The sequence below is a fragment of the Brassica napus genome, chromosome A10, assembly GCF_020379485.1.
Source record: "Brassica napus cultivar Da-Ae chromosome A10, Da-Ae, whole genome shotgun sequence".
Taxonomy (NCBI): domain Eukaryota; kingdom Viridiplantae; phylum Streptophyta; class Magnoliopsida; order Brassicales; family Brassicaceae; genus Brassica; species Brassica napus.
This window is the reverse complement of record NC_063443.1, coordinates 11,393,892-11,411,075: the sequence shown is the minus strand read 5'-3', so window position 1 is coordinate 11,411,075 and position 17,184 is coordinate 11,393,892. Positions and strand designations below refer to the sequence as shown.

The following is a 17,184-nucleotide window of genomic DNA, read 5'->3' as shown; positions in this document are numbered from 1 at the left end:
ATAGAAATTAATGTCAATGAATAAATAACAATGATAAAATAAATAAAGGCTAAATGTGAATTTGATTTGCTTGGAACATATGGCGTTCATTGACGCTTATCTTTAGACACATTCATTACATGAAACAAAAACTTAGGTGATAATGTATTTAGTGTCCAATGGAGTAAGGGACCATCGCAACCACGGACAAAAATCTACCCACATTTCCTTTTCATTTAATAAAAATCCTTTATCACAAGTCCCATATACAGCTTGAAACATTTATGCATATATTTATCGACCAAAGTCTAGTCATACAAATTAAGATATCAGCTATTCAGCATATATGTAAGTTCATTTACAGAAAAATGATCTAATACTTTCTCTTTGTTATTCTAAAGAGAATGATCTAATACTTTAAGCAATAATTGGTTCCATCATGGCTCTTGCATATTTGTCTCCCTTTCTATAGAGCTGGGACATGTCTGGAAATTTAGATTATTCTTATATCTAATTGAACTTGTTTGTAATAAGCAAAAATGAGAGTAACACTTTTTTTTGTTGTTGTTATTTTGGTCACCAATACATGTGGGCTGATCCTAAGTGCAATAACACGCATCAGTAAAAGAAACAAAAGAAGTGTTGCTTCGATCATCTATCAAAGTTGTACCTCCCGAAATTCCCGCTGGGCATGTTACACCTTGCATTCATCCATTTAATTTCTCTAAAAGTATTCTTTTATTACATTTCTCCAATATTTTATTATTTTCGTCATTTTGAATAAGATTTATATACGTATATAAATTTCTGATACTATCCCAAACGCGGCAAATACATTATATAATACATAAATATACACACTTCATCTCGAACACTCAGTCACTCACACACACCACTACATTTTTTTTTGTTAGAGAACTCACACACACCACACATATATATAAGTTTAGCAGGAATAAAAACAAAAGCAGAGTTGTGTATTGAAAGAAGAAAAAAGTTTGCCGTTATAGTAGTGTACTTAGACACTTAGATTTTGTCTACACACACACTTATTAAACTATTAATTATGGGGGGGGGGGGGGGGGGGGGGGGGGGCGTATTATACACAAAGCCATGGTATTTTATGTATTCTATATGCGGCAAGGCGGTTTTATTAATAAATCCTGATTTTATTTTAAATATTAAAATGTAAATCTCACATGTTTACATTTTTTAAATACATGATGTAGTACGAGCTGCGTGATTTTAGAATCATTTTTAGGAGTAACTGTACAAAAAAGTTAATACCAAATCAACAATTGAATGAGAAAAGAATCCGATTGGATTTAGTTCAGTTAGAAGAGTTTTAAGTGGTTCGACACTTAGACGTAATAATGACCTATCACCTGTGACCGCACATATATGAGTGTTGTATGTATATATACGATAAACTTGATACCACAGACTCCAGTACTATTATTAATTAAGGTAACCTATTCCCTGGAGGAGATTAAGGATCATCGTACATTTTCTAATGGCGTTTTTAATCATCTGTTCACATTACAGATACGTAATGCGAATGCTACAGAAGACAGACAGATGATAATTAATGATATCTTCCTAATTTGGAAGTTGGAGATCGATATGGTCTGTCACTTTTTAGTTATTATCTGTTATTAAAAATAAATGAATTCCTTCAATCAAATTTAATACAACTCAACTATACCGACAATGAAGTATTTCCTTCCATTATTATTTTTGGACCATAGTCTACCAAGACATTAACCGCTGAAGCAGAAAGCTTTTTGAAAGAAGGTATTAAAGAGCAACTGGAACGTTTTCTACTTCAGGAGAAATTATAAAAAATAGAAGTATATTTAAGTTAAGTCTATATATAATATATATAAGTATAGAACTAATTATCTGTATATGTTTAATATTAAATCTTAAAGCATTCAGAATTTATTTCTTACTTATATTTCTTTTTTATAAATTTTCTAAACAGAATAAAAATATTCTTATAATATATAGAAATGGAAAATGTAAAGTAATATTCTAGCTTATATGATTTTTAAAAATAAATATTTTCTCAATAATATTCAGCAACTAAACAACTAGGAGCGCAATTAAAGGCTCAAGAATCAATCAACCCGTAACTTACAAGACACGAAAGAGAAACAATCTTTGTTCTTCCCTAAGAAAAATGTTACATTCCACATCCATGGTTCATACACAAACTCGACCCAATTTGCTACTTAACTAAAGTTAGTTCGTACTTAATCTACGTCCTCGTGTCCTCCTTATAGTTTACCGTGTTCCCAGTATGGCCTCGGAATCGCAGTCTTGAGCACGACATGCTGCCGTGCAGAGAGCACACAAAGTGATTGAATAAAAACCAAAAAAGAAACAAACTCATATAATCCTGTCTTAATTTACCTAAATCTGTCTTGTTATATGTATAAGGGACGTGAACATTTCTCTCTCCGGCTTGTATAACTGCGGGATACGAAAACTCCATTCCCGAAGACTCCTCCAACGTTGTTTTTTTCCAACGTCAAAACATCAGTCCAGCAATCACCGTCGTCTAAAAGAAACTCCTACTTTGAGCACACCTCTCGAGTCTGTATTGTACGCAAGGACTAGCCTACCATCCCATTACTTGACTCCATCAATACCTGTCGATGAAAATTCATTGATAAATCAAAGCTAAGGCCAAGACCATTCTGTATGATGAGCTGTTTCGAATTTGAAACCTGAATTTAGGGCTGATAGAACAGTTGGTATTGCAAAATTATGAGTGGTTTTTAGGCATGTGTTTTGCTGGATTTTAGTACAGTTTAGGAATTGAATCGACATAGCTATGGAAGTGGAAGAAACGTTTTGGAAAATCTCAAACAAGATTATCTTGAGAAAGCGAAACAAACACATCTCTTGGCACTTCATTATTCTTCTGCTTAATTCTTCACATTATTAACTATTAGTTGTGCCGATAGGCTTTGTGGAGGCCCAAGCCGATGATGGGCTTCTTGAAAGTTTGGGTTAAAGCAAGTATTTTTGCATTTTATGGACTTATATTGAATTTAAATGTGTAATTCTATGATGTGATATTCAAGTATGACCCGGGGAGATACATGCTAATTACTAACTATGGCTATGGGTAGGAAGTAGGAACCCACGAATTAGCTAGATAGGCAGACACCCAATGAAAAGATGAGTGCTATTCAATTATTTGATGTCATGCTTCCTTCGTTATGACTTTTTCGATTATAAAAAGAGTTAGGGGTCTGGACCGCCCCCATGCGTAAATTCCAAACTTTCCATTACCGAGATTGGATCGGATCCAGCAAACAGGCTAGTTTTGCTTTATAAAATTAATCGTTGATTAATTGATTTGGTTCTGAAGTCCCAAGACTAGACTTTAGGTCCGAAATATTATATAGCCCGTCTTGAACTAGTCCTTATCAAACCTACCTAGATCATATCGACCTATAGCATCATAACATGTGTGGCCAATATCTTCATCTGTATACATACGTCTCTTTTCATATAGTGATGCTTTCTTAACTAAGACTAAGTCTTGTATCTATATCTCGTCCAGAACTGATTCATCTAAAAACAGGATGAGAAGGAGTCCAGAATTTCCTTCTTCTTTTTTTTTTTTTTAGAATTTCCTTTTTTTCTTTAGTTTGTGAGCAAACATCAAATTAAAATGTTACTTATACTAAATAATACTGTAAGTCTGTAACTGTTGTTAATGACAAATCCTCCTATATAATAAATGGGAAGTCACATGTGTCAATGATAGAGAATTTAAGAAAAATTATTATAATTTGATTGGTTGAAAGATATTCAATTTTTAATATTTTTTAATTAGATCTAAAATAAAAGTTAAGTCTGAACTAATTAATATCACTTACCAAATAGTCAAAATGATATACAAATAATAATCAAATAATAATTTATGGTAACTAATTATCAAAATAGTAGAAAGTGTAATAATGTTTGATTAATTCTCTTATATTTATATACTACATAAAATAATTAGTACAATATAATTTATAGAAATCAATATGATGATTTCATATTCTTATATAAACACTATATTTGTATATAACGAATTATAATAATTATTAATGTCTTATAGCGTCCATATATGTCTTACAAGTCATTTATAAAAAAAAATAAAACATTTATAAAATTATCTATCATGGCTTACAAAATTATTTCATCTTAACTTTAAATTATTTATATGAGTTTATAAAACATTTATGAAAAATATTTTTTTCCTATATATTAAACGAGAAGTCACTTAAGTATTTTTTGCGTACATATCGATCATTTGTGAAGTCTTAAGAAAATTGTTATGATTTTCTTGGTCGATAAACTTTAATTTTATTTATTTTATTTTATATTTAAAATAAAAAAAATTAAATCTAGAACCAATTAATATCACTGGTCAAATAATCTAAATTATATTAAAAACAATGATTTATGGAACTAATTGTTGAAATTATATAAAGAATTATAATGTTTGATAAATTGTTTTTTATATTTATACACTAAATAATATAATGGACGATTTTTTTTTATAATTTTAATTATTTAAATTAGATCTAAAATAAAAGTTAAGTATAAATTTAATTATTATCACTTTCCAAATAACCTAAGTTATATTACAAATAATAATTAATGGTGTTTAATTTTAAAAGTTATAGAAAGTGTAATAATGTTTTATCAATTCTTTTTATATTTATATACTACATAAAATAATGAATAGAAAACAATTTATAGAGATCAATATAATGATTTCATATTCATATAAAAATATAGTCATATCTATAATAATTATCAATCTTTTATAATGTCCATATATGCTTTATAAATAATTATACTTTGAAGAAATGGCATATTATATTAAACGGAACATGTGAGAACTTTGATTTAAAAAATATTTTTCACATAAGTTAAATAATATAGTGAATAAAGTAATGTTATGATTGAAAAAAAATTTAAGATGGATTTTTGGTTTATTGATTTTATGTTTTGTATTATTATTTAGAGAAAGAATAAATATTTGACAAAAAAATATGTAAAAATTAGAAAAACATTAGTAAAAATTAATTAAAAAACAAGATGATAATGAGAAAAATAAGAAGAGGCCGAACAAGATGCATAATATGTGTTGGTGAACTTAATGTGATAATTACATATATAATTTCACAATCATTTGTTATTACTAAATATTCATCAGTTATCTTTACATCAATTTTATAGAATTTTTACGACTGATTTTCAAATTATTTGAATTTAAAAATTATATTTTTATTGTTTCAACCTATATGACATTGTATACATCATATTTATTTTTATATAATATTTATATCCGCAAATTTGCAGACAACCACCTAGTATTTTATATATAAAAACATCCTAAAATCGTTTAAACGATAAACATATGCAATGGTTTGGCAATAATATAATTTTTTAATTTGTAACCATACGCTTGACTATATGTTAATATAATCTTGTCAATAAAATAGTTGGCTAAATTATTTTTACTCAGAATTTTTTTTTTTTTTTTTAACTTTCTTCTTGGTTGTCTAGAAAACTTGATTCAAAGCCGAAGACAAATCACAACCAAATAAGTACTATTGATGATTCGAGAATATAATCCTGCAGGTTTGTAGGAGCCAATATAAGATCGCGTGTGAGTTCGTATATTGACTCTTGATGCGTAAAAATGGATGTAAGTATGGTATACATCAGCCTAAATATAAACTAATCATGCTGAATGATTGATATATATTGCTATCAAGAAATCAGAAGGTTTATCTAAATTGGCCTATTTCAAAATCGTTACAAACTTTTGAATGAGAAAGTTAAAGTGAGCTTTGATAAGACCAAACAAGATGTCAAAAAACAAAAGATAAGACCAAACAAATAAATATGCTAAGATTTTAATTTCGATCACGGAATTTGGTAGCTAACGCTTTCGATTTCTTCACGCTAATAAATCTCAAATACTTTTTATAAACTGATATATATATATTGAATAATTAAAACAAATTACCAATAGAAAAGCTAAAAAAATAACAAAAATTAAACTTAGCTTTATATTGGCTTAGCTTTTATTATTTGACTCTTTTTAATGTGTTTTAACTTTTATTCTCCTCTCTTTTAGATTACTTGTGCGTCCTAGAAAAACAAGGGAAATTGCCACAAATACTACATTCATAGTACCACTTTTCATGTTTATACTAACCACTCTTACCCTTACTTTTAATGAGAGGTAAAAAAACAATTATACCCTTAAGGTTAACTAATCTAGACTTATGGTTTAAAGTTGAGGGTGGAGTAGGGTTTTTGGAATGTGAAATTTATAATTCTAATAAATATATAAATACTAAAAAAATATATAAAAAATTTAAAAAAAATAGTTTCAAACATAATTTTCGTTTTTCAAAAAAGAAATTTAAAAAAATTAAAATTTCGAAAAAAAAATTCAAAAAAAAAATTTCGTAAAAAAGTTCGAATTTGAAAAAGTATAATTGGAAAACATAAAAAAATATTTTTTTTTAATTTTTTTAATTTTTTATTTTTTATTTATTTTGTTTTTTATTTTTTTATTTTTTTATTTAAATAATAATTTATTATATATATAAATAGCAAGGGCATAAGAGTTTTTTACCACTTAATGAAGAAGGTATTTTTGAAAATGTCTCATTAGTGGTGATAAAAATGAAAAGTGATACTAAAAAAGTGGTAAACATGTAATTTTCCCGAAAAACATTCCGAAGTTTTGGAACTGTGTCAACAACTATTCACTTACAGCTGTAGATTAACCGATTAACAAAGAAACACAACTTCTTAGATTTTATATGTACATGTGTATATTATATTACATGTGGGGGTCAACATTAAGTTGTTCTAGAAAGATTGATATCAAATTATTAAGACGTGGGACTATATTTCTTGTAAGAAAACAATCAAATTATTCATGTCTCCCAAATAATTGTACTTTCATCTCTCAAAAGAAGGACACGCTATTCATCTTTTTGTTTTCTATTGATAAACAAGTATATTATTACACATCTTCTCCTTTTCTTGCGAGCAGCAAATCCATATCCTTTGTTAATTATGTTAACTACGTTACTAATATTCCCTGCGCTAATAAGAGAATCTGTCGGACCAGATGGAAAAATGAGGTTGTTCACCCACATTATTATTATTATTATTATTATTATTATTATTATTATTATTATTATTATTATTATTATTATTATTATTATTATTATTACTATTATTATTATAAAAATAAACCTTGAAATAAATTTTAATTACACATAATGCCACTACTTTTTTTTCATCTTAATCATAACTAAGATTAATAAATAAGACATAATAAATAACAGTTTCCATAAGAAAATACAAAATTGTCTAATCTTTAGCTACCAAATACATTTAGAAGATTGCAATCTTTCATTTACATAAAAAATCAAAATCTAAAAGTTAACATTACAATCAATGATTATCATGAATGAAAAAAACTGGGAAATAGATTAAATTATCAAATTAGTTTATTGGTTTATTGAAATTAAATTAATCAAAATTGTTGAAATTTTCAGAACAATAAAACTAACCCAATTATATTTAATTAATTGGCCTCTTCTTATTTAATTATAATGTATGTTTTAATTTTTTTTGAATTTTATTTTGCAAAATTTTAAAATAATAACAAACTAACTATATATATATATATATTCAAGTATGAAACTCAAAAAATGTTAAATATAAGAAGAAATATATATATATATATATATATATATTGATTTTAAAGATACATAAATAATGCATGAATGAATGACTTAGTGTTTAAATAAATTCTAAAATGATATGTATTTAAGCTATGAAAGATTAGATCAATTTCTTATTTTGAGGTAGATTTTCAGATTAATAAAATCTAATATAATTTATATTTTAAATTATACATCATATATTTATTTTAAATTATACATAATATATTTGATAATTTTGTTATATAATTTAAATATTATAAGTATTCGTGTGGAGGCGCCATCAAACTCAGGAAACAATATGTTGTTTCCCACTCTAGAGATGTCAAATAAATACATATGACGATTGAAACAAATAAATTAATTTTACAAATGAATATTATACAATTATTGTGTTTGAAATTATCTATGTTTACAATTATTGTTAATTTATTTATCATTAATTATATAAAAATATTAATGTATTAAAAAACAAATACATGTGCGGATGCACGAATCAAAATCTAATTATTATTATTTTTTATATCCGTATGGATTACAAAGACTTTCTAAGTCCAAAAAAACATGGAATAGCCCCGACACCACAACTGATCACTCTAGTTGATAAAAGAGTCTGCAACAGGTTTGCAGTTTTCAAAGAAATGTACGGACACACCTATCAGAAAGGGCCGTCGAGATAGCTAGCCGCATGATAGAGTTCTCACTAACATTTTATTTTTATACACAAAAGCTTAAAACAATGAACAGTAAATGTAAAAACGATTTTTTTTGTTCGAATCAATTTAACATCTTCAAAAAAAAAGTTCTCTGCACTGAAACATTTATCAACCTAAAAACAAATACTGGAAAAATGGAATATGACCATCTCCAATGACACACAATATAATTTTTTTATTTTAGAGTGAAATATAGAGACAATTTTTGTGTGCCATTGGAGATACCTAATATATATGTGTAATGTATCGAACAGTTACCGTACCATCAAATTGACTAGAAACTCGTATATCCCAAAGTTATTTTTCTATATTATCTACGCTTCAGACGTCTCTGTTTTAATGATGTTTAGACTCCATATATATTCACGTATAACAGAATTAATAGGCGAACACTTACTGAACTCAGGTTATGAAATACATAGACCCCTGGTCCACCTAATTCGTTTGTTTTATATATGCTTAGTTATATGTTATTTTATAATTATGAATGCTCCTAAACACTGTTAATATGAATGCTCCAGAACCTATGGGTTTTATTCGCATATGCAATTAGTAGTGAAAATAATCCCAATAGATTAATGAAGGAGTGGGATTTGGTTGGAATCTTTGTCAGAACATTGTTTGCTTTGTAAGTTTTTTAATATATAAATGTTCCATTATATAGACACATATTAAATCGAGGAAGATTAATAACACAATATAAGTGGACTCATTAAATATAACTATGGAGTATATCTTAATCTCTATCATTGATGGTAAAATTAAATAAAAAGAACAATAGCGTGGAAATGAGGACGTAACGTAAGTGATTGGAATGGACAAAACATTTTAAGTGATTGGAGATGGAAGTAACGTTCTCCATGACGTGTACCTCTGAGTGGTGGAAGCTGACGCTGAGAAATGGACCCTTTAGTCAATTATCTATTCAAATATTTCCAACAAATCATTATTCTGTTACATATTTATTCATACGAATAGTACGAAATTTCGCTCGGCGACAAGAATAAACACAACAAACATTCCTTTCAAATTCACTGCCAGGAGACCCCAAGAAGATGTATGGCTTGGAATAAATTTTCTACGTAACAAATAAAATAGCACTTATTTTCAGAATTATAGTATCATAATAGAGGCATGATTTACCATAAAAATAATATATAGAAAAGAGTTCGTATTTTTTTCTCGAGCAAAAACAGATGAGTGAATTTGCTGTGAATAACATCAAAATATAGAAAATCCAAAAAGGCTTGCAACTACTGATTTGTCATTTGAATGATTTATATTGGACGAATTTGATTTTTTTAAATGTGAAAATAGAAAAACCACTGATGATTATGCTGGTTTAGGTAGAGAAGTTTTAATGTGAGTAACGGAAATAAATTTCCTGTTAAATTTTTAAAATTTTCTACTGTTAGTTGGTACTAGTTGCTAATTCTGTTTGGGTACCGGCAAATGTAGTCAGATATTTTTTAACTTTAGTATCAGACAGTAAACACACAAAAGTTTAACATTTTTTCTTAAAATATACATTATTATATGATGTCTTAAAACGAGTTGAGTAAAACTTGAATGCTAGCTTTTAACATTTAAAAAAACCGAAACAAGCTGATGATGTAGAAGATATGAACATTTTAAAGGCTGAGTTGTGTTGTTTTCAGTTGTTCTAATCGTTTTCTCAATGTGTTTGACTAAACAGGAAAAAGCAAATGATAGGAACTTGAACAAATAAAGTTTGATCCAAATAGACTGTGCAACAATGTGGGGGACCCTTTTAGTTTTCTCACAATATTTTTCAAGTTATATATTTAGTTAGCACTGATGAGATAGTTGAGCCCTGAGGGATATGGTTTGATATGTTGTTTCCAGCTTTCTCCGTTTGGTTTTGCACTTTCCCTTGTTAATGTGTATATACCTATATATTGTATTCATTTAATTACACTAAAATAATATTTAAACGTAAAATTTGGTATGGTCTTTTTTCCTTTTTAATATTAGGTATGTTCTTGTTAGAGTGATCATTCTGCTACATAGGATTTTCTTAATCATAAACCGATAGTCACTTGTTGAAGCATACAATGGTGGTGGGTGAGCTACCATATGCGTTTTTCATCAAGAAAGTTTTTTGTTCTACGTGATCTATGATAACAAAAATATACAATTGGGAAATTGGATGGTTATCCGATAAGTAAATACATTTTAATTAGGTTTGAGTTCAAGTTCTTGGAAATTACAAAAATAGTTTAATAAGGTTTGAATTCAATTTCACATCATCTTTGTTAGATTATATCAATTTGATTTATAAATTTAAAACAGATTCGTTCATTCATTTTGTTTTTAGGATTAATTTAATCTGGCTTGAAGTAAACCATTTAAAATGTTTCAATCATAACAGTTGAATAAAATAAACTGAGGCTTGCTTTTATTAGGTTGATACTCCATTTGTTTCATTTTAAGTGTCATTTTGAGTTTGTACACACAAATTAAAAAAAACAATTAATTTTGTATATTTTCTATATAAAAACTCAATTATCTATATACATATCCATATTTCAACCAATAGAAAAATAAATTGCTGAATAAAATTAATAAATTTTGCATTGAAAGTCAAAAACGAAATTTATTTTGTAACGAAAAAATTCCATTACAACGACACTTAATATGAAAACGGAGGAGTATTTATTAAATATATACTTTTATTTTTTTTAAAGAAAAAATATCTACAAAAAAATTCATGTGAGTGTTTGGTCTATAGACAAGGTCTAATCCGTAACTAGAAACCCTTGATCAGAATCGAACCTATCCCCTCATACTCCGATCTGTTCTTAGTGTTCACAGATGCGGTGTGGAATCCCTCAATGGGATTGGCGGGGCTCGGTTGGATTGTTGATGATCATGTTTACAGCACCGTTTGTATCGTCGCGCCTCATGGCGGAATTCTTGGCAGTTCGTGCTGCCATAACCTCTGCCCTCTTTCGTGGTCTTGATTCCATCCTGGTGCTCTCCGATTTGCAGGTCCTGATCAAAACAACCAACAAGAAGGAAATGAATTTGGAGATCTTTGGAGTTTTACGAGATATCTATTCTGTTTTTTCTACATTTAAGTCTATTGCGTTTAAGTTTATCCTTTAGTTTGGACAATGTTATAGCGGATTCTGTAGCCAAATAAGTTTTATGGACTGCAAGCCCGCTTTAATTTCATGTAAACCAGTTTGAACAAAAAAAAAAGACAAGGTCTAATCCCTATTTCGTTTGATTGTGTTTTTCCTTTTCCTTTTCTGTAGAATCATGCATATATGTTATCAATGTATAGTTCAGAGGATTACTAGTTATCTATCATCGATAAAAAAAATTTCCTTTTAATTAGAATCCATCGATTTTAAGCTGCTTAAACAGTGCGATGATTATAGCATAACATACTACTAAGAAGATATTCGCATACAGTCATGCCATAGTTTATTCGAGGTTGTTTCAGTGGATTCGACACTATCTGAATGGTTGGTTTCTATTTATCTATAACAGTGTTTAGGTGTTACGATTAGTGATTACTTATATTACAATTCCATTGTTTATCTTTAAAAGAATGATTGATACTAAGATATTTTCGGAAACATCCACTAATTAAGCTGTAAAGCAGTAAGGAATACTGATTAAGAAACACACCACCTTAATTTGGGTCCCAACTAATCAGCTAACTAACCAATGCAAACTCATAACTAGACGACTCGCTATATACAACCCTACTCTATTTTTTCAATTTTAGAGTAAAATATGGAGTGGAGATAGAGATACCCTAACCTTATCTATACGCATAAAATTAGAATCTCTGCATACACTTTAGGTGTCACATGGATATTTCTTATTGGATACAAATGTAAATACAAAGAAGTCAATAGTTTTGTTTTTTTTTTTGTAAAAGGGCTTGAAGTCAATAATTTGATGTCATAATTTTATATATTAATTGTTGATGTGAATTTTTTTTATAATCATATGTTTTCATAACTCTAGAAAAAGATACATTAACATGTGATATATTTCAAGCATGTAAGTAAATTTAGAAACTGAGGAAATAGCTGTATGTTTTAGAAACCAACAAACTGTAAATGATTTTGAAATCTCTACAATCGCAAATGTTACAGAAAAAATCACTACTCGATTAAGAGTGTTTGCTGATACATTAAACATTAATCTCCTTTAATAGCAAAACTTATTTTATCTAAACTTCTTGAGTTCATATAAAATTTTGTTGATGTTTATAAATACTTTTACATCGCCTCAATTACTTTAGCAAACGGGACGGAAGAATACAAAGCATAGCTATCACGTCACGACTCCACACAATCATCATGAATGATGATTGATAAACGTAAACGGAATTCGTTTTTTTTTCTTTTTCATATCAAAACATCTCCAACCCAATTCTTTTTTTAATACTTAATAAAGAAAATGTAAATAGAAATAGAGATGTGTTTTTGCTCAAATTTATTATCTACTAAATAATGCTATATTTTTTTTAACTGTACAAGACCATCTCCAATGATTTACTCTATTTTTTTCTCTAAATAGAATAATTCTATAATAGAGTTGAATGTAGTTCCAATGGTACTCTATTTTAGAGTGAAAAATAGAGTGATGAACAACAAATAAAAATATTACTTTATATATAGAGTAAAAAATAGGTTTACACAATTATAGAATAGAAAATAGAATACCATTGGAACATTTTTACTCTAAACTCTATTTTAGAAGGAAAAATAGAGTGGGGTTGGAGATGTAACAATGCTAGTTTTTATCTTTAAACATAGAAGACAAAATAACCTTATTTTAGTATAAAAAAATATAGCAGTACTCTATTATAAAAAAAAAATACATTGGAACAAAAGTCTATTTCTATTCTATGGTTTTTATTATAAAACAATAAAGATGGAAAACAATAAAGATGGATGGGAGAGTGGTCTTCCAAAACACTCAAAATGAAAAGAAAAAGAACTAATGAACCAAAAAGAATCCAATACGCAAAATAATAAAATGGATTATACGTCACACACAATCCGCAACCTTAACTCGCTTGCTCTATTCTATAAATCCTTTCGTCACATTTCTCCTCCTCTTACCAAAACATTTTCTATTAGGTAAAAAAAAAATCTCAAAACCACTTATTTTGTTCTTTCTTTCTCTTTCTCTCGGTGTAGGAAAATGGAAGGGAGACAATATTACGCTCCAAGAGAAAACGTAGACGGGAACAGAACAGCCATGGGAGGACCTCACTCGCCGTGGCATTCACCGGTTCCTTATCTCTTCGGCGGTTTAGCTGCCATGCTTGGTCTCATCGCCTTTGCTCTTCTAATCCTCGCTTGCTCTTATTGGCGTCTCTCCGGTTATCTCGACGGTGAGGAAAACCAGAGCAGGGAGAGAGATCTTGAAGCCGGAGATGCGAAACCTGAGAAGGAGGTGAAGGCTGTAGCTTTTCCGGAGAAGTTCTTGGTGATTATGGCCGGAGACGTGAACCCCACTTACTTGGCGACGCCGGTAGAAAAAAGCTGTACGTGTGACAATGATGAAGATGAAGATGGTGATGACGTGGAGGGTAATGATCAGGTGGTGCGGCAGATTAGTGAAATTAACGGTGCGACACATTGAGAAACAGAGTATGTAAAAGAACAAACAGAGGATCATCTGTTTTGAACAGTTCTGAAGAACCTGTATGCATCTGACCCGGTTGCTTCTGTTAACCGGGCGGGCCAGAGCTCTACATGATGAGTCTGGCAAATGGATTTGGCTTGTGTTCTGATTAACAATGTTTATTTAATCTAAGCTTTTGCATCATTAATTTGTCTATAGCCTTTTTATTTGTGAGTTATCATGGAAAATTCCGGAAAATGTAAAATTCATGAGACTTTCAAATTTCAATAGAAATTTTATTTTATATGTTGGTGATTTTTCTAACTACAAATGTAAAAATAAAATAAAATTGTGTGACAATATGATAAAAAATGTACTGTTATGGTCAAGTCTATTTCATGTTTTTCCGTGGGATTAATGTGACAAGTGGTTCGGCAGAGTCTTCAGGTTAGAAAATTGAAGGCAACACCAAAAACACGTGTATAGACTGAAGTAAATTCTCATAGGTGTCTCTGATGCGGCGAGGTGAAGCAGTTAGCTTCAATCAATAGCCTTTACTAATTAGTTGTGTAATTTATTTCATTTTAGCATATTTCTATATGTAAACTAAAAAGATATTTATGAATTTTGAGAAAGACGTTAATATCCCTAGGTTTCTTTTTTCCTATGCCATCTTATCTCTTATCTTGTAGTCTTAACCCCCTAGCTAGGTTTCTACTTTCTTTTACTTCCAAGCTATGCCTTCTTTAAATGTACATTGGTTTGCATTTTCAAATCAAGATAAATTGTATTACAAACTATAATAGTGAATTATTCACGCATGTTGATGAATAAAAAGTATCATCATCATAATTGTTCCACACCTGAAAATGGAACAAAATTTAATTCGATTTTAACTCTAGGCCCAACACACAAAGTATCAGCAGGATATTTGGCTTAAAAACTAATATCTACGCATGTTGAGGGTAGATGTTAAAATGATACAGTGTTTCTGAACCATCTTGTAATATATAGCACTTAATTGGTTATTAGATTCTGAAAGAAGTTGTGTCTCGATGCTTTGTGGCTTCGGCTGTGACAGTTGAAACTCTTGCGATTTTTTTTTTGAACACTAAATATTATAAAGAAGGCAACCCAAACCAAGCAAACTAGTTGGTGGGAACAGAGTATAGAGCTTATTTCGCTAGAGCGTCAGCCACAAAGTTTAAGTTTCTGGAAATAAAAGCAAAAGAGATATAATAAAAGGACAAAAATAAGTGTTCGATATCCCGAGTGATTTTGTGGAGATCCATCGGGTGATGATTCGAGGAGATAATAGCAACAAGTGCCTGACAATCTGATTTAATGTAGATTCTGGAGAAATCCGCTTCAAGGGCGTTGAGAAGAGCTACCTGACTGCGAGCGCTTCAGCCATCAGAGCTAGAGCTGATGAAGTATGGATGAAGGTCCTAGTTCCATGCTGCAGACATTCATCACGATGATTCTTGAAAATCCACCCATAGCCTGCTTTGTTTGATCCAGCCTGCCAAGCCGCATCAGTGAAACAGACTATAGATGTGGAGGTCGATAGAGGAGGGGGCACACGATGGTGATGAGCTGAAGGGCCTGGATTTGGGGTTGATTGAGCTACGCTCCATTCTCTTGCAGTTCTGATGGCTTTCAAGAAGATCTCAACCGGAGAAGAGATCATGCTTTCAAAGACCTGGTAGTTTCTTGCGGTCCAAATACCCAAGCAGATCAAAGAAAATAAATTTCATGCTATTCCCAACGGTGGGAGGTTGTTGACCTCTAATGAACGTAAGAAAGCTTCAATGAAGGTCAAAACGAGAAGTCCAGATGTGAGAAGACCAAATACGCCGAATAAATGGGCAGTGAAGGAATTCGTGATCTGTAGTTTCTGGTTCCCGACAGTAACGACAAGTGATGTTATTTCGGATTCCATGCCTCGCTAGGTTCTCTCCAAGAGCTAAGGCTGGTTGAGTAATTTTCCAGAGAAAAAGATGGAGTTTTGGGGAGACTTTACTAACCCAGATGGCCTTGTAGAGGTTCTGGTCAGGTAAAGGATTCGCAGGGTCTCTGTGAGCAAAGAGCTCCATAGTTGCTGCTACATGGTATCCAGATTGTGCGAAGTAAACTCCTGAACGTGATGCTAACCAAACGAAAGAGTCTTGGCTCCCCCAAGATATTCGGTTTGATACGTAGGATCTCGTGCAGGTACTGTGGAAGAACACTTTCGATTCTTTGGATGTTCCATTCGGAACTTCCTCTGCACAGAAAATCAGCTACAACAAGATCTTGATCTTCCTCTTTAGCAGGGCCTACCGGCCTAACCGGGATCAGGGTGCTAAGCCAAGGGTCATTCCAAATTCTAGTGCTTTCTCCGTTACCTATTGCTTTACCAAGATTGATTGCCAAGAGGTCTCTTCCGGACAAGATTCCTCGCCACCCATGAGATGCAGATTTCAGAAACTCTTGCGATTAAAGCTGCTATTTTGGAGGCAATATCTTCTGAGTACAATGATCTAGAAAATTTTTTAGATTGAAAAAGATTTATCACCATGATCAAGTGTAATGGATCAACATTTGAATTGCAAGAAATCCTTCACGACGTTTGAGTGTTGCGTAGCTTTTTCCCTTCTATCTTGTTTTCTTTTATTCTTCTTTTGAAAAATGTTGTAGCAGATAAACTTTCAAAATCTTGACTCTCTAACTCCATGGGAGTGAGAAACTCTCTCTCTCTCTCTCTCTCTCTCTCTCTCTCTCTCTCTCTCTCTCTCTCTCTCTCTGTTAAGAGTGGTACAGTTTGGTACGGTCTACTGAACCGGTCTTGAAGCTTATCGAGATATCTTTGGTTAGTTGAGATAAGTATCATGTATAAGAGATAATGATTGAGTTGTTATAGATAGAGTCAAATCCTATGAGAAGATATTGTAACCAGTATATGTATCCAACGATTGTCAATAATAACACACACAGTTTCCAGTACACTTTCTCTCTAGATTTACATGGTATCAGAGCTTGTGTAAAACGATCAAATCAAGTTCTAGAGAGACCGTCAATCATGATGAAAGGAGAGATCACGACTGCAAGTGGCAGTG

General features: G+C 30.5%; 1 protein-coding gene and 1 long non-coding RNA gene across 2 annotated transcripts; one reads left to right on the top strand and one right to left on the bottom strand.

The window, feature by feature from the left end:
• Positions 1-2,130: 2,130 nt before the first annotated feature.
• LOC125579190 lies at positions 2,131-2,902 on the bottom strand. The gene is made up of 2 exons (XR_007317197.1): positions 2,712-2,902; positions 2,131-2,633 (listed from the first exon to the last, which is right to left on the bottom strand). It is a non-coding gene; the product is annotated as an uncharacterized LOC125579190 (long non-coding RNA).
• Positions 2,903-13,421: 10,519 nt separating this feature from the next.
• LOC106370356 (protein GLUTAMINE DUMPER 3-like) lies at positions 13,422-14,392 on the top strand. The gene has a single exon (XM_013810378.3). It carries the CDS (start codon positions 13,661-13,663, stop codon positions 14,102-14,104), a length of 444 nt encoding a protein of 147 aa, XP_013665832.1. The 5' UTR covers positions 13,422-13,660; the 3' UTR covers positions 14,105-14,392.
• The last annotated feature ends 2,792 nt before the right edge of the window (positions 14,393-17,184 follow it).

Coding starts and splice junctions, on each gene's coding strand:
- LOC106370356 (XM_013810378.3), top strand. CDS start 13,661: ATGGAAGGGAGACAATATTACGCTCCAAGAGAAAACGTAGACGGGAAC.